The sequence below is a fragment of the Manacus candei genome, unplaced genomic scaffold, assembly GCF_025592945.1.
Source record: "Manacus candei isolate 608988 ecotype Guabito, Panama unplaced genomic scaffold, ASM2559294v1 h1tg000077l, whole genome shotgun sequence".
Lineage (NCBI taxonomy): Eukaryota > Metazoa > Chordata > Aves > Passeriformes > Pipridae > Manacus > Manacus candei.
This window is the reverse complement of record NW_026138125.1, coordinates 3,882,193-3,903,961: the sequence shown is the minus strand read 5'-3', so window position 1 is coordinate 3,903,961 and position 21,769 is coordinate 3,882,193. Positions and strand designations below refer to the sequence as shown.

The window sequence follows — 21,769 nt, the reverse complement described above, 5'->3', positions numbered from 1 at the left end:
AATACATGCTGTGTACTCTTCTTAATATTATTGCTGAAAACTGCATGTGAAGTTTCGTGCTTTTAAATTTTAGAGATTAATTATCTGTTTCAGAAATGGTGTTTTTGCCGAGCACATCATCGCCCAGTTTGTAAAACCCTTGGTGCTGCCATCAGACCTGCATCAGAGTCAGTGCAGGTGTTTTTTCTCTATTTTCTTGCAGTGTCTTCTACTTGCTACTTCACTCTGGCTTTTTTTGGACATCTGATTTTATTTTAGTCATTATTCCAAGCTAGTGACCTTTGTCCTTTGATTACATTGTCTCCTTGCTCAGATTAAGAGTTTTGCCTAGGACCAAGACCAGGTGTCCGTGTAGAAGGATGACAAGATTTCACTTATAAATACACGAGTAGCAGCTTCTGCTGAGTGACTTAGTAACAGTTTTCAGAAAAGATTTCTCTGGCCAAAAGTTGTTGGCCTTTCATTAAAGGGTCAGCAACATAAAAGCAGCTGTTGCTCTTGAATATGTGCCCACTGAAAGACTTAACAAACCCAGTGCTCTCAAAGCTTTTTTTCTGTTCTAAATGTAATTACTGTTCTTCATCCTTCCTCTTCTTTCTGTTCAGCATCTTCTTTAAATGATTTCACATACATTATTTTGTACATTTTTGCTGACATTTGCCTTTTTTCTTTTTGAAGTCTCTGTCACTGTAAAATGGTGTTTTCACATGCTGTCTTCATGCCTCATCTAATACAGAAAGAGAATAATCAATGATGGAAATGCTTCTCTACCCACTCTGTGCTCTCCCTTCCTTTCATAATGTCATTTCTTTTGACATAAACTCAGCTAATGGAACAAATAAATAAAATATCCCACCTGTCTACCTACCTGCCCACCAATCTGCCCACCTATTTGCCTTCCTACGTCCCAGGATGGACAAGATTCATTCCGTGTCCTGAAGAGTACTGTGATATCCTGGCTTTCACTTAAACCTTGTAGTTTGCGAGGACTAACATATGGCTTGCTCGTTTTGTATGAGATGCAGAGGAGTTTTGAAAAAATTAAGTTAATGAACTCAATAAGAATCAAATCTCAGAGTTCTGTGGTAATTTGGGATAATTTTTACTTACTACATACTTTGATCAAATGCATTTTATATAGAGAATTTATTTGTTTGTTTGTTTGTTTTTTAAATTTACTTTTATCTATATTTTGTTTGTTTATTGGTGAAGGTATAGGTTTTAGATCAGAGAAGGATAAGGTGTCTTGACTTTTTTTTTTCCAAGGTTCTTTTTGTATCAAGCCCCAAAACAGGGTCAAAGCCCAATTGTTATGCTGGCCTAAAGAATTAGTATGAGCTCATGTGCACTGAGGGACTTGCTCTCCTGAGTCTGTGTTCAGCAGCTCACTGAAGCTCTACAATAGACCGATTATGGTCAGATCTGACAATCACTTGGATCTCTGTGCATGTCAACACCTGTCCTCAGATCAAGGGTGACAGGGAGATCTCTGCCTGTACAGAAACAGATGTCAAGTCACTCAAGCAGTCTCCCAGTTGTTGAACACAGATAAGTTATAAATCACTTCAGGTCAAGGGGAAAAAAAAAAACCCCACTTGTGAGAACGCACGAGGAGAGATAGGTGAAAAAGTGAGATAACAGCTGGAAAAGCAGCTTGTAAAGGATTCAGTTCCTTCACAGCATCAATAAGTATAATGGAATTTGGATTTTCTACTGTAATTAATGCAGCTGCTTGTGACAATGCAGCCTTCAAACAAGTAGTCTGGCTTCAGAAGTTTTCATCTGAGGGATGGAACTAGAGGTTACAGAATTGCCACCAAAAATGCTATGGGTTTGAAGGATGCTTGCCTGAATAGGGGACACTTGCATGAATCTAAAGTGATAATCCATTTCCATGACATGTGGGGCACTGCTGTGTTCCAGGATGAACGTGATCAAACTTTGCCATGCAACTCAGATATCGAGGGATGTCTGAGCTTGCACTGACTTCCTGGCATCACCACACCATTGGATTTCAGTCCTATCCTGCAAAAAACAGTAGGCATGGTACCTGCAAAATTGGGTATGGCAGGGAAAAGGGTGTTAATTACTTATAGCTTTTACTGGGAAGCTCTTAGAAGACATAACAAGCATTAAGGTATTTGACTGCCAGCTCTGTGAGTGCATGTGACTGTGCTTTGATTTTCAAACAGGCTTTGATTGGGAGAACTATCCTTCCGTAAAAACCAGAGACAGAGAGAGAGCAGAAAAATTTCTTTTTCTTTTAAGTCATTTTCAAAACTTGGAAGAAAAAACAATACTCTTTTCTTTACAAGGAAGTTTTGCCAAGTTCACTGCAGGCATAAAATCAATTTCTCCCCATTGAAAACTACTTTTCATTTCACTGAGTTGTAACGTGTCCATGAGGGGCCGGGAGGTGGAGTTGTCTGTCAAGGCTGAAATAATTCTTGTTGGATCACTAGTTCTTGCTCTAAAAGTTGCCTGCCTGATGACACTACCCACTGTTCATATCAGAAATTATGAGAGGGAGCAGAAGGTTCCAAGACTTTATGGTAATTGCTTATTTGTTTTCTTAAGTTCACTAGATGCTGTATTAAACAAAATAAATAAATAAATAAAAAGTGGAATAGTTTAATAAAAGAGGATGATTTCCTGCAAGTGACAGAAAATATGGTTATAAAACCAGGAAAGACTCGCAGTGTAAATAAACCAGAGCTAAAGGATGAATTGGGTAATAACCACCAAGACTCTTTCTGAGAGTATTTATCTGTCTGTGGCATTTGTCCAGCACAAACCAGATGGTATCTCAAATGATGAACAATTCAAGCTACAGGAGGAAGAAGTCTCAGCTTGCTCATTAAAAACAAAGCAAAACAAAATTATTTTACTTACTGATCTTACCAATGCTGTCCAAGAGCTGCAGTAATGGGCAGTGCAGAAACTTTGGGTGCAGTCTCACAAAGATGAACTGGTACAAGACAGAGTTAAGTTGCTATGTTAGGAGTTATATGTTGGAATATACAGACTTTGGTGAACAGGAGATGCTGGATATTGAAATAGACACAGTGCATGGACAGTATTAGTTTTAATTAAATGCTATTGAGAAAATTGTGATATCAGAAATCACAGAATAATCCAGTGGCTAGTCATCAAAGATGTAGAAAATTCAAGTTCACATTTTTCTTCTGCTCAGTTAAGAAATCTCAACTCATTTACAGAAGCATTCTGGGGACCATCTTCAAAAAAAACAAAACCAATTTTCTTCTTTCTGTTGTATTTCTATTTGGAAATAAAAAAGTAAGCTGTAGCAAAACAGCTAATGAATATTAGCAATAGAAAACCTAGGGAAATTCTCAGTTAAAAAAGGACAAATTAAAAAAGCCATAAAGCTCTATAAATTAGAAAAAGGGGTCACTGAGAAGTCTGCTTACATTTTGTTACAAAAATCTTTGCTTTTCTTGAGATTGGCTGGGAAATCTGCTTTTCTAGAAAGTGAGGGAAAGATGTTAAGATGCACAGTCTCCCTGGAATTGCTGTGGCACAGGGACTAACTGCAGCTGATGAAAACAAAGATGCAAAAATGTTCAGAAACATGAAATCTTGGTGGTAAACAGAGTTTTAGAAGTGAGATATACTAGGTCTGAAGGAAGAAAAAGGACTATTAATAGTGCATGGTTGGTGGACTAAGAAGACTGAGGCACCATTGTGAACACACATCAAGAGGAAAATTGTATTTAGTTAACATTTAGATTTCTTTCTTCAGATATAAAAGGACACTAATTGTATAATTCACAGTTCGTGTTCAGAAAGGGAAGAGATTTGCTGTGAACTAAAAGTCGTGCTATGAAGCAGCCGGGCAGGAGCGAACCCGGCAGTTCAGCACAATAGGCCAAGCATGAATTCCATTACCCCATGGCACGGCCTCTCAGAAAACAAAGCTCTCTGTACACTGCCCAAAACTGGGGAAAAGTCAAGCTGTGGAACAGGGGAGAGGATGTTCAGAACAGCAATTAGTCACCAAATAATGGGACGCCCCCGAATGATGAATAAAACGCTCTACCTGTCTTGAAATCCACTTGTTAAACCAGTTAAAATCCAGGCAGTGGACGTGCAGAATTTCAGTAGTCTGATAAACTGAATTCAAACATGTAAAACTTGAACTCTGAATAACTTGTTGAGAACAGAGGATTTTTGGAAACTCGGAGTGTCTCAGACTTCAAGTAGCTAAAAAATAGGCTTCTGCTTTGAGGCACTTTAAAGTCTAGGACTTCTTTTCTCAGAAGCCATGGCAGGTTCTCTAAAAGCTCAACTGGGAACTAAAGAAGTTAAATTAGACCTCGGATTGAAAATCTTTCAGGTAATAGCTGTTTGTGTCTGCACACTAGTAAATACACCAGCAAAACAATGAGAGCACTGACAAGGTTTTGGAACTTTTATGGAGCTCTACAAATCTTCCTCTTGTTTATCTTTCAACATATAAAGGTGCCTTCATAGAATTGAATAAAGGATCCATTTATCTGTTTGTAGACAGACAAATACATTCATTGAATATATAGATATGTCAGGCCTTATTTTTTTCAACTCATTTAAATTAAGAAAGAAGCTATTTTCTTACTCATCAATCAAAGCCTCTCAGCAAGGTTTGTACGTCTTAAAGAAAAGAAGTGCACAAAAATGTTATAGCAGATGTAGATCTTTAGGGGGTTGGCTTTTGGTTTTTTTCTCTTTGTTTTCCTTCCTCCATTTACTGCATTTGTCTGTTGCCTCATTTCTCTCCTGATGGCATCCCTACCCAGGGCAGGAGGGTTGGAACTTCCAGACCATTCTATGTTTTGTCTCTCATTCTGGGTTATGCTTCCAGTAATATTTTGACTATGCAGATATGTTTGTACTAATAAATTTCTTTTTTGTTGTTATTATTATTATTTTTTTTTAATCCCTGATATCTATACTCACTGGTGGATTCTGTAGCTACACTGCAGTCAGTGTGAGGGGGAGAAACTTTTTAATCTGATATTCACATGAGCCACTTCCTGGAGCAAGGAGCCTCACAACTGTTGTTTTATGAAAGTAAATGGAAAAACACTTCCTTTTAACAAAAAATTAAAGTCCTTGAAATGTATTTGGGTACTGGTTCATAAACTGGGAGGTTTACTGGTTACTGTTCTACTCTAAGAGAATTACCTTTGATCAAACCTGCTACAAGCAAAATTGAGGATTAAGATATTAAGGAACAGATCTGAAAATCAGGAGATGTGTTTGCAAGGAAAAATGGGGCCAATACTTTTATGTTGTGATCTCAGCTTCAGTACCTTTCTTTTAATATGTAAAATAAATGCATCAGGGTAGAACTAGTGATGGTAAGAGAAAGGCATGTGAATAGCAGAAAATGAGTCAGGAGTAAAGAAGCACTGAAAAGTGGTATTTTTTTTGAATAAAAACTGAAAAAAAACATAGACCACCAGGAGGCAGAGGTAACAGAAGATGGGAGGAAGGTCCTCCAAACAGCATTTTTTTTCCCAATAAAGCATCCATAGGATAATAACAGAGAAAAAAGGAAACCACCTTTGAAATACTTGTTGTAGTTAAGAGGTCCAGAGGTGGAGGCTGTTCTTCGTGGTGTGGACTTCTCCTTTTTAATCATTTTTAGCATGTGAAAAAGGAAGAAGCTTCTGTGAGAAAGAGCATGAATAAAAGTGACATTTAAAATACTTCCCTTCAACTCCATTGTTTACTTATACTCTTTAAAATTGAGATGTACATGTCAAAGATCAGGAAAAAAAGAAATTTCTTACATCCTTCTAAAATGGAAACAAATTTCAATAGCGCAGGAATGAAACATCATTTTTGAACCAGCAAAACGGGGATAAAAAAATCATCTCAGCTACTGATCTTCTTAACTGATCTTCTTGGACTTGGAAGGGCATAAAAAAAATTCTCACACAAAACAGGCGAATCGACCGCCACAAATGAGCAGTAAAACCAACACAATTGATTTTGGTCTCTGTTTTTAGTCAGAGGACAAATGCAAGTTTCTCCATGGAGAGGTTCTGACAATTTTTTTCCTTTCTTTAAGCAAGACTAACAAAGTAAAAATGGGTAGTTGGGCACAACACTGGATCCCTACAGGCTTTGTTCTTAAATATTATGCATTTTCAAAGAGCAAACCACTGTGGAGTATTTTCGCAGCACCATGAACAGCTCTCAAAAAGAAAGCTGTGATAATGTGCCTACCTCCGTCTTTTTCCAGTAAAACACAAAAATACAATACAAATTCTTCAGTCTATTCCAAACTTCTTAACCTGCAATTCAGAGTTTATTGGCCAGGAAATAAGAAGCAATATTCAGTTTCCTCTTTGCCTTAGAGCAGTAAGAGCCAACATTTGTGTAGTTACAGCCCTCAAAGCCAAGGTTGATCCCAGCTGGAGTTAATTGTCAAGAGAAATGAATTTAAATTATTTTAAAGTTTGTTTGTGGCAGCGACCATAATGATTCCTCATGCTATTCAATCACCTCTCTTTTGAGCTAACTCAGGTGTTTCTACATACCAGTGCTTGGAAATGAAAATGAATGTCTCTCACTGAGTTTAGAAGACCTTTTAAGTCCCAGTATTGAATTTTGTTTGTCCAAATTTCATCTAATTTCACTCCACATACCTTACATGCTCTGGATCTAGACCCAGGACTTTTTGAAGGTGTGGGAGGTAGTAAACAGAAACAAAATTAAGTATTTGCAAAATGTTTTTAAAGCAAAATATCTGCAACGCCATTGGTTACTTTACATAGGAAGGAAATAAGAGATGTTTAGCTCTAAGAAGCTGAATGTTAAAAATATGTGAACCTGTGATAACTAAAATCACATCCTGCTCTTGTGGATTTGCTAAAGGTTAATAGGAGTTGAGCTAAGCCCTGCTAAGAAAGAGAACACAATTATGTTACCTTTTACACTCTAACCCAGAAATATATGGCACAAAGGCAAACTATGGAGATTAATAAGATAACATTGTCAATGCAGCAGTCTCTAAATGGAATCCTTTAATATATATGTCCTAAAAGTCCTTAGGAATGTATTCAGGTAAAATATGAATATTACAATCTTTTCTTTCTGAGCTGCTTTCATCAGAATAAAGTGACTTTTGTGCTTCACTAAATGCCAGAGCACAGCAGATAGATTCACTAACCACAAAAGGAATTTCTTGAAATTATGTTTAAATAGATGAACTACTCCTCCTATAAGCTGATTGTAAAGGGTGTAAATAATTCTGACAGCATTCAAAGTCACCCATGCATCTTCCTGAGATATCAGATATATACTTTGTGTCATTATTTAGTCGACCATTGTAGACTTTCTTTAGAAAAATCACCAGTGTCTGTCACTTTTCTGGAAAATTTCTACTTTCTGTTTAAAGTGAACCATAAATGTCCCTAATCTAAAGATACTTAAATTTCAGCACTTGCTCTGAGCTTCAGTAAGCCTACCCCTTCTTTAGGTACTGCTCATTCTCAGCAAGAATTCCTGAACACTGTAAGTGTTCAGCAGTATTTAGGAATGACATCTTAAAAAATTTTGTTGTTTTTTTTTTTAATATAAACATAATAGAAAAATAATCAGTTTGATTGAATTTGTACCATCCCTGTTCTGGAAGGGTAGGATTCCGTGCCCGTACATGCAAAGGTCATTATAGAATTGGAGTTGAAGATACCAAGCTCATACGAGAAAATTCTTCCATATCAACATGTCCTAGGTCTCCATTTCTACAGGTAAATCAGTGGGGAGGACACTGTTTCTCCATCACATGATAAAGGTTTATATTTTTTTAATCATCCAGAAATTGCAAGGACAACTGTATGTTTTTCCTGCCTAAATCTGAAACTATTTTTGTTACAGATCTGTATAAGAGCTTTAGATTGTTTTTATAAATCCAGGTCCAGGGTTAAAATGTGTTTTTTCCATGTTGAAATTTCCTATAACTGTTGAGTCACAATGTTAGCACAAGACAGTAGAAAAAGTTCCAGACAGAAACTCCACTTTTATTTTGACAGAGTACCATGTTCTAAAGTTTAGAATATTATATATAAAACCAGCATGCAATACATCTTCTTTATAAACCATTTTGACACTTTCTTGGGTTTGATGTTTGAAAACATTACAACTATTCACCTGAATACAGTTTTAAATCTTGATTCTTGACAGTTAAAGCCCAATATTGGAGCAAATAGTCTTAACAGCAATCGTCAGTCCAGCTCAGCACACTGTTGTGATTATCTGGAAGTCTCTTCACCACCTATTGTGAAAGAGATGAAATATTTTCAATAAACTGGTTTTTTTATGACTGTTAAAAATGCAAGCATATTTCCATTTCTATCATCAACATACTAATTTTGCCTAATTAGTTTATCACCATAAAATTCTAGTACAGATGCATAAAATCTTTCTAAAAATGGTGTGTACATATGTCAAGACAAGTTGTGTTCTATGTCCATTTTAATTTGTAATGTTTTATCTTTTCATATAGACTTATGTGGAAGAGGTTTAATTTTAGTTCATATTTCATAACAATAAGTTATTTTGTTGGGGTTTTTTTGTCATTCTGATTAGGTTACGTACCTAGGATTTTAATAATAGCCTGGATCCCTTTAAATATATTGTTATATAAAACAAAAGGGTTTGGTTTTTTTCCTCATTTTGGAGTATGATTTTTAAAGGCTGTTCTATGACATACACACCTCTTTGCCAGACCCTGATGAGCACCAATAAAGGCTGGATTACTTAGTAAGCACTATCTCAAGCTCCCCATGATGGAAGTCATTTCCCTGGTCAGAAATTATGAATCTCATGGCTTAACAGCACTACTGTATTGAAGAGAGGAGACAAGGCAGATTGAGATCACAGAATAGTTTGTGTTTGAGGGGACCTTTAAAGCTCCTTTAAGTTCAACCCCCTGCAGCAAGCAGGGACATTTTCAACTAGATCAGGTTGATCAGAGCTCTGTCCCTCCTGAATTTTAATGTTTCCAAGAATGGCACATCTACCATTATGAAGCATGACATGAAATAAAAAACCAACTGCTTCTCTTTTCTCATTTAAGCTCTTCCTCGAGGCTTTTTTTCTCTCCAGTACCTCCTCACAACATACCTTGAGTCACACCTGAGACTTGCACAAGTTGCTCTTACATCGTAGTAATGAATCACACGTGAGCATAGCAGGTGTTGGTCAGAGTTTTTACTTCTCAACTGTATCTTTTTCTCAGGTTTATAGCACTATTACTTTTAGAAGAAATGCCGCCAGATATGGTAAAAGATGAAAAGTTGAATGTATTTTGGGATATTGTCTTCAACCTCCAGTAGATACCAGCACTCAGGTGTTAGCATTCATTTCCCTGTGTTTCAACCAAAGTCTCTGTGCTTCTGGACTCCCTTTTCTCTTGAGTCCTCTGAAGTGTTCAGCTGCTCTAGGGCATGATGGAAGGCTTAAAATACACTATTAGCACTGAAAGTCTAAATACTCAGCTCTGAGAAGCCGTGCTGATGTGGCAGAAAACATCTCCATAGTTGTCCTGAGTGAGCAGAATTCAGGAGGCAAATAATACTTCTAACCCCACTGTATTTCCTCTGTAGTTCACATGAAATTGTTCTTGCTTCTTCAGACTGGCCAGACTTTAATGCCCCCATCCCCTTCACTTGGTGAGGATTCTGTTACAAGGCAGGCACAGTTTCCTGGAAATTCCACTCTGCTGCACTATTATATTAGTGATGAAACACCAGTTTTTGCTTCAAACAACATCTCACAGAATTACACTGAAAATGACATTTTAAAGCATTGCTTCAGATACACCATGAACACTTCAGCTCTTTGCAGGCTGCCCCTGCAGAAACCTCCAGGAGCTGCTGAGGGGGAGGATAAGGATCACATCTCCAGGTGTTTGTATTGAATCACAGCAGAGGCGACCTGGCCTTGAGTTCAGCAAAATCTTCTTTCAAAGGGAGCAGAGCTGAATGAGCTGGAAGTCTCCCATTAATTTCATTAGTACAAGTCCAATAATGGGGGATGATCCTGCTTGAAAGGGCTTAGATTTACTGGGGGTGTGTCTGACATGGGCTCTTTGTCAGCCTCCACCCCGCTGTTAGCAGGAGGCATTTTGGGTTTTGTATTGGGAAACAGATACAAGCAAGGCTGAATCATGTTAAATAATGCCCCTTCAGAATTATTCTAGTAGTACCAAAATGGGAAGGGAAGGCTATTTTATTTTGTAGCTGGTAAACATGTGAAACTAATTTTCTCTCCCAATTGTAGTACTTATAACACTGCAAAGAACTTTAGAAGTCTCTAAGAACTACTAATTTAACACTTTCTGAAAGTAATACAGGATTTTTTACCAGTTGTTCTAATTTTTTGCCCATCTGAGGTTTTGTTCACCTCTTTTCATTACATGGATACCTTGTGAGTATCCTGTGCTGTGATATGCACTACAAGATATGTTATTTTTTGTTCGAAATTAAAGACATTCCAGGTAATTTTACAGTTATAGGCTAATACCCAATCAAATAGGACCCCCAGTGTCTACACAACATGAAGCCCTGTAATTTTTATCTTTTTGACACAGTCTAAACTCCAACAAACCCGATTCAATCTTTTATAGTGTTGTATTTTGTACTTAGAGCAATTAAAATTGGTTCTCATCATTTCAGTGCATGACTGCATAAAAAGAAACAAGTTACACAATTTATTTTAATTAGATGTAATTTATACGTCTGTGTACAAAATAAAAATGAATAAATTTGTGATTGCAAACTGCCTAGCTCAATTTAAAAATGCATGAGATCTATTCCTAAGTTTCTGCATTCAGGCTGAATTAAACATATAAGATAATCTTTAAAATGAATAAGTAATACAGATTTAATAACTTTTTTCTTAAAAAAAACCCACCCTTGAATACCTGGAAAATGTTGGCCCTCTAAGCTAAATTTTCATATGGTTATAGAAAACAGTTATGCATTTTAATGGTAAATTTCTATCCCAAAATCATAAATAAAACATGCATGTTGATACTAACATCATCTGCTGAAAAGTCTTAATGTATTGCAAACGAGATGAAAACTTCGTGTTTTGCTGCTTAAAGTAAGAAGTTAAGGTATCAGTGTATGTTCTAGTCCTTTCTTGTTTTTAAAACAGTATCTCATGTTATAAATCTCATCAAACCCTGTGAAATTTCACATTATTTGGGACTTGAGAACTATTTCTGGGTTTGAATTCCATCTCTGCTGATGCAAACGTGAACTTGGTAAATTCTTTCTCAATCCACAGACGTTTCTGAGGTTGTGTGTGGGTGCATAAATGTTCATAAGATGTGGGACACGGATTTCCATCAGAATTTCCAGAGCTTGTTACAGATATGATCCAGGAAAAGTCTCCTTCTATCCCTCTATTTTAATAGAATTTCTGCATTCTAATGAAGAGTCAAGCTGGAACATGATGGAATGGAATGTAAAGAGAGATGAATGATGTAAATATAGTCAAATAGATTTTTATGTCTAAAAGAGCTGGTGTGCTGCAGACGTTCAGGTCCCATGTTGTTGCTGTTGTATCCAACCCTTCCACTGCACAATTATCTTGTTTTATAAAGAACATCTACATGCATTTTTCCACGGACATTTATACACTTGGGCTATGTAAATATCTATAACATAAGTGTTGAAGTGCTACAATATTGCTAGTATGAGGTACATTAATTGTTTAAGTAATTAACGCTTCTTTTGTTCACCTCATATAATTTTTCTCAAACTGAGACTCCATTAGCCTGTTCTGTATTGTGTGCAGACATCAAGTCATTACAACAGTTGACACAAGAAAGCCTTGAGATGTGTGACACTAATTAAATCAAAATCTCCAAATTAAAAATAGGTTCCTTATAACTAATGAGGAGTGACCATCTCCATGAGACAATATTCATTTTTTACTTCATTGATCATAAATTATTTTTAGTGGGTTGTAGTAAATCACCTAAAAAATCCATTAGCAAAGCTTTTCTGTCCCTGCAAGTACAAAGAATATTAATTATTTTTGCTGCCTGAAAACACACTTTTTTTTCTTCCTCTTCCTTCAGTCTTCATTGACAAATGTTTGCAAAGCAATTCTCCAGAAATAACCCAGGATTATAAATTTGCAATGGCTTTGCTTATGTAGGTACATACAAGGACCTTCCTTTGTATTCTGATACATCCTATGCGCAAGAGCTTAATAAAAGTGTGGTTTGGGTTTTTAATTTTTAGGGACTGTAACAAAGAGCATAAATTCTCTCACCTATATGGTAAGTTTTACTGCTCAACTTGAAGCTGTGGTCATTGAGAGAGTATATAAAAATACTAAAACTCATTGATCTGTAACTGTATTATGTCGGGCAGTCGTGATGTAAGATTATCATAGTGAGAATTGTTTTTTGTTTTTAATCAAAAATCACTGCCATACTGAGCCTTGACAGGCAAGATAGAGACTTGGTTTTTAAGACAAATTCATGCTAGATATGTCCTCTGGTGGGTTCTTCATTCTTCTTGCTTCCAAACAACAACCTGATATTTTTATTAGTATTTTCTGACTGCAAAGAGCTTGGTGTTTTTTGATAGCTTGTGTGAGATAATGCTTTATCTTCCATACTATGTAACTTTGCATGGTTATATTATTCCACTTATGACAATTTTAAATGAAAATTTTGAAGGTGAAGGGTGAAATTTAGGAACATTTAAGAAATACCAGAGGTTTAAAAACTGTGTGAGACCCATTTCTAATATTTAAATTCACACTTCCAGGGTATTATAAGATGGGGAATGGAGAAGGTGATGTATGGTATTACCATGCTAGTAGGTCATATGTGCATATGAAGCAGCAGAGAGAATAGAATGTTTTGATTTAAGAAAAATGGCAAAAATTAAGATATTTACCTTAACTTTAGTAAAGGCCAGGTATTTAAATCATAAAAATATGAAACTTTTGGACTTTTGGTCCTTGTCTGTTCCTCTGTAAAGTTAGGTGTTTACATTACCCTTTCCCCTAAACCTAATTTTCATTCTGGTACAGTGTGGCAGTCTTAAAGCACTATATATTTATTAATTGATTTATTATATTAATCTTCTGACACATAGGGAAAGAATATTGGAACTCCCCAGGCTACTTCAGTCTCATTTCCTCTCCTCTTTGCCATCATTTGTTCTCTGGTTTTTCTGTAACTAGAGAGGCTGCAGAACAGTTCAGTGAGAAGTAAGGTTTGGTGTTGCCTTTGTGGCCATGGATTTCACTGATCAGCCTTAAACTTGTTTTAAAAAAATAATAAAACAAACAAATAATCAAAAAACAAACAGACAAACAATCACACTTCCATGGTGTTCAATCCTTAGCACTGTTAAGGATTAAACTTAGCCCTGTTCAGTGGAAAATTACTCCAGTCTTGTAGAATTGTTATATTAGATGGTTTTTGGCTGAGGAGGTGTTTTTTCCCTCCATTTTCCAGATGAATTTTCTATTTTAGATAATTTTGGGATGCAAAATGTCCAACTTAATTTAGTGGTGGACTTGCTTCTATGAGCTGATTTTACTGTTATCAGTCTGAATACCTCCATAGCTTTTATAGCTTTATTAGGAACATTAAGGTTAGGTGAAAACCACTTTTAATTCAGGTCCTGATTCTGGTGGCTGCTCTTGGCCTGACCACCCAGAGGGCATTATTCTGGCTCCAGCTCCATCCCAGCCTGTGTGCCCTGAGGGATTTTGGGATAATGATCCAAAACTGAGCTGTTTCAGAAGGATTTCCTCTACCTCTTCTTTCCTCTTCATCAGCCTTTGTGCAACCTTCAGCATAGCTTTTCTCCTCTCTCTGGTGACTATCAGCTCCATTACAGTAGAAAGGATGAGTCCTGTGGCTCTGTTAATTATTTACATCTGTGTAGTGAAGATGAGCAAGTGTCTGACACGCAGAAAGCAGCGCTCAGAAAAAAGATGGCCAGAGGGAAAGTGTTTGCTGAGGGCCAACTTAAACAGAGCTCCTGACAGAGCTGTTATCGTGGCAGTATGCAAACAATGTTCATGGTTTGAAACCAAAAGAAGAATTTAAACAATTAAAGTTGCATAATCTTGTATCTTGACTGTCTGCTGTTTGATTTTGTGTAATCGCACAGAGGAAGAGGTAAAGGCAAGCAAGTGTAGAGCATCATAAACCCAATATCCATATGCTGTGTGTTGCACCTGTGAGTACATTTGCACATAATACCACTGCTGGTGCTAAAAGCCTGTCATAGGAGTATAGAAATTGGAGTTTTGTGTGCTATATGAGGCTTGTTAAGCTTTATAATTAGATAACCTTTTGAACTATTTTGTCTACCGTAACACACAAAATTGGAACCCATCCTTTGGAACGGGATTCTAATGTGGTTTTCTTTTTCTTTTTCTTTTTTTTTCTTTAATTACAAGGTTTTGACGGACCAGATTTTATATCATAGAATCACAGAATCATTTAGGTTGGAAAAGTCCTCTAAGATCAGCAAGTGTAACTGTTAACCCATTACCACTGAGTTCACTGCTAAACCACGTCCCCAAGTACCACATCCACACGCCCTTTAAATATCTCCAGGGACAATGACTCCACCACTTCCTTGGGCAACCTGTTCCAATGCCTGATCAGCCTTTTGGGAAAGAAATTTTTCCCAATATCCAATCTAAACCACTCCTGGTGCAACTTAGGCCATTTCCTATTGCCCTGTCCCTTGTTACTCAGGAGAAGAGACTGACCCCCATCTCACTACAAGCTCTTGTCAAGAGAGTTGTAGAGAGTGATAAGGTCCCCCCTTGAGCCTCTTTTTCTCCAGGCTGAGCCCCCCCGGCTCCCTCAGCTGTTCCTGGTACCCCAGACCCTTCCCCAGCTCTGTTGCCCTTCTCTGGACCTGCTCCAGCCCCTCAAAGTCTTTCTTGTAATGAAAAGCCCAAAACTGAGCACAGGATTCAAGATGTGGCCTCACCAGGCACGACCAATGCAAATTTTAGGTTGGATTTGGGAAACTTTGCCTTGGATAGCTGTATAAAGCACAATGAGTCAAGGCCTGTTGACACTCCTGCTTTTATAAAGAGAGGGCAGAGATGAGACACATGTCGCTGGACGCATCAAGGCTGTGAGTCAGCACAGATGACTGGTTTTCAAACTGTGGTGACTCAAAGCCTTCTTTTGATTTCTGAAGTTCTTAATTTTCTCTTTTGTTTCTGTTTGTTTTGGTAGTACTTTCTACAGCCTTATCTCCTCTCTTACCTTTGGCCATAAGTTGTGAGGGTGTGCTATAGATATATTAATTCATTTGTCATTGGTTTTATTCTTTCCTGTGAAGTATTATTTTGGAGTCAGTATGCTCTGTCTGCGAGGTCAGAGGCTGCAAACAACACAATACTTCTGCTACTTTCCTCTTCAATTGTCCACATCTTACTATGTTTAATATTCTCCTTTCATGGACTGCTGAATACCTGAATTAATTAATTGAAGGTGACTTCAAATTTATATTAATTATCAGTCTACATGGTTGAATAAAGCTCATGGATAAAACTAGCAATGAATAAGGGGTTACTTATGATAGCTAAATCCTTGTTAAATATGAAATCCTTTCTTTGCATATATATGATACCAGAGTAAAGATTTTAAGTAATTTCCATACATTTATCCCAATGTTTCAAAGATATTGAAAGTGTAAATCTTGTCTGTGTGAAAAATTACTTTTTTAAAGCAGTTATGAGACCATGTGTGTATCTGTAGAAATTAATATGTAGTATTCAGCCTTTTGGAAGATTTCAAAAGAGAAGTAGGAAGATTTAAAACATTTCACTAAAAAAAAATAATCATGGAAGTACAGTCTCTTTTTCCCATTAATCTGTAATTTTCCCACAAAAGCAACTTCTAATGACCATAACTTAGTTAACAGAGAGAAAAATCCTCACAGTCTTATATGTGTGTTTGACAAGCCACATACTGTATTGTACCATAGTGCTTTTATTTAAGCCCATATTTACCCAGAGAGATCCCAAAATTTGTGTGGATTATTCTTCTTAAGAATATAATTGAATTCAAGAACTGTGGAATAAGGTTTTGTTCAGGATAACTGCTCACTGTGGAGAAGATTCACTCCATAAAGACACTTAGGAGAGCAGGAAGGATCTGTAAGTCACTGATGTACAGCAGAAATGGGAATTTTGAAGACATCCCAGAGTTTGGTATAATTAGTTCTTATGGCTGAAGACAGCTCAGGATTAGAGCTGCTCAAAAGATGCTGGTCTTGAAGTAAATTGGATGCAGTGATGTAAAAGGGATGTACCACATTTGGCTGCCTTGTCTTTTAGTTAAAATTCTAACTAGTGGCCTAAGATGTTGAAGGAAAAAGTACTTTGTAAAAACTGAGCTGAGAAAGGCAAAGGTGAAAAAATAAACAGAGAAGTAGCAGATTTTATGTTTTTTTTGGTCACAGTTGTCAAATAGGAACATCTCTAAATGAGTTGGCAAGAAGTGGGGAATGTGTTTTACTGTAATAACATTTTGTGGACTTCAAATCTGTGCTGGGCTCCCTAGTATGTCTCCTTTTGCAAATATCTTTTTTTTTCATATTTTGTAACCCCTTAGAAAACTAAGCATAAAAAGTTGTACCTTTACTTGCATTAAATTAGAGTGTTTCTAGAAGAAGGAAACATACATCATGAAATAGTGTTCCTCCATAATTTTTGCTAATAAACACTTGTATATTGTTTATGATAAAAAAAGTTAGTGGAAGTAATCAACTTGTAGATTCTTGGTTGTATTCTCTAGTTTGAGATTTAGTATAACACTGCCTGAAGTGAGAGAATTTCGGTTTTCATTAAGCACAAGCTTAAGACAGATACCATGTCAGAAGTGAAGGATAAAATGATAGTTCTGGTAGGGACCTTTAAAACTTTCTCATGATGGTTCTTTAGTGTGAAACCAGAGCTCGTGTTTGGTTGATCCCATTGTCTCCTGCTGGAGGATTCACAAGGACTCTCTTTCCATCCTTCCTGACGTAAGAGCACTTTCTCTGAAGGGACTTCAACCTGTGAACTGCACAGGTATTGCCAAAATATGATGCAATTTTCCTCCGTGCTTTCTCACATGCTGTGAACAAGCAGTGAGCGTGACACAGTGTGACCAGATCAGAAATGGTGTCCTGGCTGATTCAACAGCCAAAGAAACCCAGATCCAGAATGAATCTCTCTCCTTTGTTTAGCCTGTCTACCCCTGGGCACAGGCTGCTTTCTGGAGGATTTGGGGAAAGGAGTGGTGATCTGTCCACGTGGCCATTCCAGGGCTGTGCCTAACCTTGGTACCCTCACTGGGTGCAATCCTGACCCCCACCCATGGGTGAACACAGTGCCTCATCCCTGGGGAGGTGCCCAGTGCTCCAGTCACCCTCCACTTGGGCTGGGCCTGCAGCCCAGGGGTAAAAAACTCTGTGGCCCTGGCTCAGGTCCTGCCACTCCGCTCTTTTCCCATTTCTCAACCACCTGTTAAGAGACAATGACTCAAGGAGACAGCTGGATTTTCTGCTGCCTGACCCAGTCTCTGAGCTGTGCAGCACTGCATGAGCAATGCTGCTTCCATCCTCTTTGTCCTCCAAGCAGCATCCCAGTAGGAGTGTTTGAAGCATCGAGATGGTGTATTACCATAATTGCAGCCAGTAGTTTTGACTATTTTTCCACCAACTGGCAAGGCTAGGAATTATTATGTCTCTTGAAGGGAAGAAAAGACACCATCCGTCTTTTATATTCTTTGTATTCTTGCACTGATGTAAAATACACTGAGATTATTTTGAAGAAGAACACTTTTAAATTCCTTTTCCTGAAGTTCACTTGATAACACTGCCAGAAGTGGATGTCTGTTAAAGGGAGAGGGAAGAGGAATAAACAAGATAAAAAGCTCCTCATCTTTATTTGCATTAGACATTTCAAAAAGTGCAGCAGCTGGGAAGGATTCAGTGGGAAAAGCAAGTGCTGCTTCAAAGTATCACAACATGCAGCTTGCTTTGGCTTTTTTTTTTTTTTTTATTCAGTGAGGGTGGTAGGAATTGTGGGCAGAGTGTGCTTTTGGAACCTTCTGTCTTCTTCCACTGACATTGATGATTGAGACCTGTTAACTTTTAGAATCATTTTGAGAACGAAATAAGTCACAAAACTTCTATAAAACTGGGCTTTTGGGACTGAAGTTTATCTACATTTTTAAGTCAAGTTGACTTCCAAAGCATCATGCTTGTAAACAAACACAAAGTATGAATTTATCTTAATCATATGAATAAGTTAATGGCTTCTAATCTTCTGCTTTCACAAGTGGTGCACAAAATTTCTCTCGGAAAAAAAAACATTATGAGTAATACTTCCTGAAGCATATTTCAGTTTCCCCTCCTATGTTCCCAATCAAAGAAATCTAATTAGGAAACTCCCCTACTAGTACTTTGAGTTAGAGAATATGTTTAAAATTGCAGGATGTTTGTGTCCTGAAGGAATATTGTATTTTAAAAGCAAGAAGCATCAAATTAAAATTAAATCCCAAAATCTTGATAGACAGGAGCGTATCAGACTAGGCTATTAAGACTTTAAATGCTAATTAAGAGATTCATTCTTTTCACTCATAAAATTTAGAAGATATATATATTTATTTATATAGTTTTGGTCCAGATCTCAAGCTTTCTGTTTGATAAGGTATGAAAGCCCTTCAGCAGTCTTGGGTTTATATGTAAGTAATGCAAGTACCATGGTTGACATGTTCACAGATCTAATTTTTTTTTTAAAGAATGTTCTCAGTTTTAGAAGAAAAAAGATTTTTTTTCACTCCTGACTCCCTATCACAGTTACTCTAACACAATAAATAAGCAAGTTATTACTGGCAAATCAGAAAATTAGTTTGGTTTTGTTAAATGTTTTTTTTTTTTTGGGGGGGGGTTGTTTGTTTGTTTGTTTGTTTGTTTTTTAAATCAATCAGAACCCTTTCTAAGAGATAAATGAAGGAGATCCCTGAACTCCCTCAAAAATCCCTATACTTAACACTTCAGAGATAAGGGGACAGAGATAAGTGATTGCAGCGGGGGAGGTATCCCAAAGGGAACAATCATAGCATCCTTATACTCTCCCTGCCATCCTGGGCTGTGCAGTTCCAGAGGCAGACTCCTGGGATGGAGCAACAGTTTCTCTGATCTAATGCAGCCATAAATATATGACATTTATATGTAATTTCATAAATATCTACAATTATGTGCATAACGCAACAGTGAAAGTAAATACTGGTACCTATTACTCTTGATATGATTCTTGATAGGCTATTCACAGGACAATTGAAAATCTTAAGATACGTTTTAGTGTCTGCAAAGCTTATTTCAGCAAATGTAAAACACCTGTATTTTGGGAAATAATCCTCTGACCCATTGATTTCCTTTTAATTACAGGAGTCATTTCTTGATGACTTTAATTCTCCTAAATACACTCATGACAATGCAGTAAAATCTGCAAAATTAACTAATACATGGAGAGATACCCTTAGCTTTAAAAAGAGAATGACGTGTAGAATTTTTTTTGTCTTGTTGTGGATGTAAAAACACGTATAAGAAATTTTCTATCTGTTTTTTTTTTTAGGTCCTGAGGAAGCAGATTTCAAGTGCACCCCGAATTTTGTCAGCTGCATTGGTACCAACAAATGCATTCACTTGTCCCAGCTCTGCAACGGTGTCTATGACTGCTCTGATGGGTATGACGAGGGAGTTCATTGCAGGGGTGAGTAAATGTGCTCAGGAAAAATTACTTTAAGCTGGAATCTTCTATTTTATTTTAATTTTAAATTCAAAGAGAACCCGAACTTACTTCTTTGGAATACATATACATATATATATATGTGTGTGTGTATGCATGTAACAACCAAAAGCAAAACTCACAGAGACATATTTTAATATTATTATTTTAATGTTATTATTTTAATTTTATAAATATTTTGCATGAAGAAAATGCAAGTAAAAGCACAGGTTTTCAGACTTCATGAGTCACTAAGCTTGTGTGATGGAGATAGTTATATCAAAAGAAGGATGAGGAAGCTGTTTTGTAGTGAGCAACGTTTGAGCAGCACACTGTTTGCCAGGATATTTTTTTTCCTTATAACTTTTTTTTTTTTAAACAAAAAAGCAAAAGAAAACCACTGAAAAATACATTAAATTTTCTAAGAGCATTATTTTGGGTTGAAGACCTACTTTTGGGAAGATTTTACTCAAATAATCTACTGTTTAAGAGTGTAGTTACCAAATTCTGACAGTGAGAAATCTTGAGCAGAAGTTGGTGGAGGTCAACTCTTTTAATAGCTCTGCTACTCAGGTGACTTACTGAGGTCTGCCTTGGGGATAGTTATAAGTCCAAATCTTCGATACCATGAGTCAGTTCTTTTCTATCAGTAGATTTCTAGATGAATGATTGTTGATGATCCTCAACAGATCTCTTGTTCAAAACCAGAAACTCAGAGACAGGTCCTGGGACTTTTGCCACAATCCGACATGACAATATACAGTAAAAGATACAATTAATGGTATAGTTCAGAAAGTTAAATTAGAATTTAAAATTTCATGTGGGCGTATTTTTGGAGCTGTCAGAGTAAAGTCTAAGTCGGCACCAAAAATAAACCACATGGAAAAAACAAATTAAAATAAGAAAAAAACCAAACGCCATCTGGAATTAATCAGTGTAATACTGCTGACTTCACAAAACTACAAATGGTTATTTTTATATAACCAGGTAAGGATACAGGCTGTCATAAGATATATGACAGTTCTTATTCACAGTGGTAGGAATCATTTCTCTTCTTGAAGGCTCAACTTTTGATTAGTCCTTGTTCGATGAGTATTGTATAAAATTAAAATTTGTGTCAGCATATTGGTTTTAGCACTGGTCCCAGAATCCAAAAAAACTCCAGAAGTTAAACTGGCCAAAGCAATGTTTGGCCCATACTGAAGCCTTCTGATGATGCAGGTGAGTGTTTTTCAGAGGACAGTATTAATCCATTAAGCACTGTTTAAATGTATAGCCTTCAAAAATTCATGTATTTGTATAAATTACTCTGGGTTAAATGGCAGAGGATTAAAAACTTCCAGTGCTGAAAAATTATTGCATTATAACTATCTTGTATTTTTATTGTGTTTTAACTCTTTAAATCAGGACATTGAATAATTAGATATAAATAGGCTAAAAATAAAATCCTGTGTTCGTGGAAATTAAATACGTTTGCCTTTCATTGTAACATTTTGTACATGTAGCCTGTACTTTGGAATGGGATAGCACATAACATACCCAATCTTTATTCATGTCCTTTTAATTTAAGCTCTAATGCACCTTGTAAGGTTGATGTTGATTCCCACTCCTTTCTTTATTATCATACATGAATATGAAAACTGCCCAATGGAAAAATTAATGTCTGCTCTAATAAATCACCATAGAGTTTAGTTAAACACACTAAACAAACATTTAGTCTCTGCCACTCAGAGCACGTAGGAAATGAAGTCTCGCAGTACCTCATCTAGGAAATAGTTAACAACTCATTAATACTGATTTTTGTGGAAATTACATATTTTGACTTGCTTATTAGAGGCAGTACTGGAAATTATCAGTGGACACGTTTCTGTCAACACAGAAAATAAATACAGAGAACAGTAATTTTACATTATGATCACGTGGTTTGATACAAACAACTGCTACTGATGTGTCATTACATTCCTAT

At 36.7% G+C, this 21,769-nt stretch overlaps 1 protein-coding gene across 1 annotated transcript in view; it reads left to right on the top strand.

Annotated features, from left to right (window-relative positions):
• Positions 1-21,769, top strand: part of LRP1B (LDL receptor related protein 1B) — a 506,665-nt gene that overhangs the window by 88,379 nt on the left and 396,517 nt on the right. Inside the window, exon 3 of the mRNA XM_051810328.1 lies at positions 19,651-19,788. Coding sequence (XP_051666288.1) covers positions 19,651-19,788 — 138 coding nt within the window. The remainder of the gene's footprint in view (positions 1-19,650; positions 19,789-21,769) is intronic.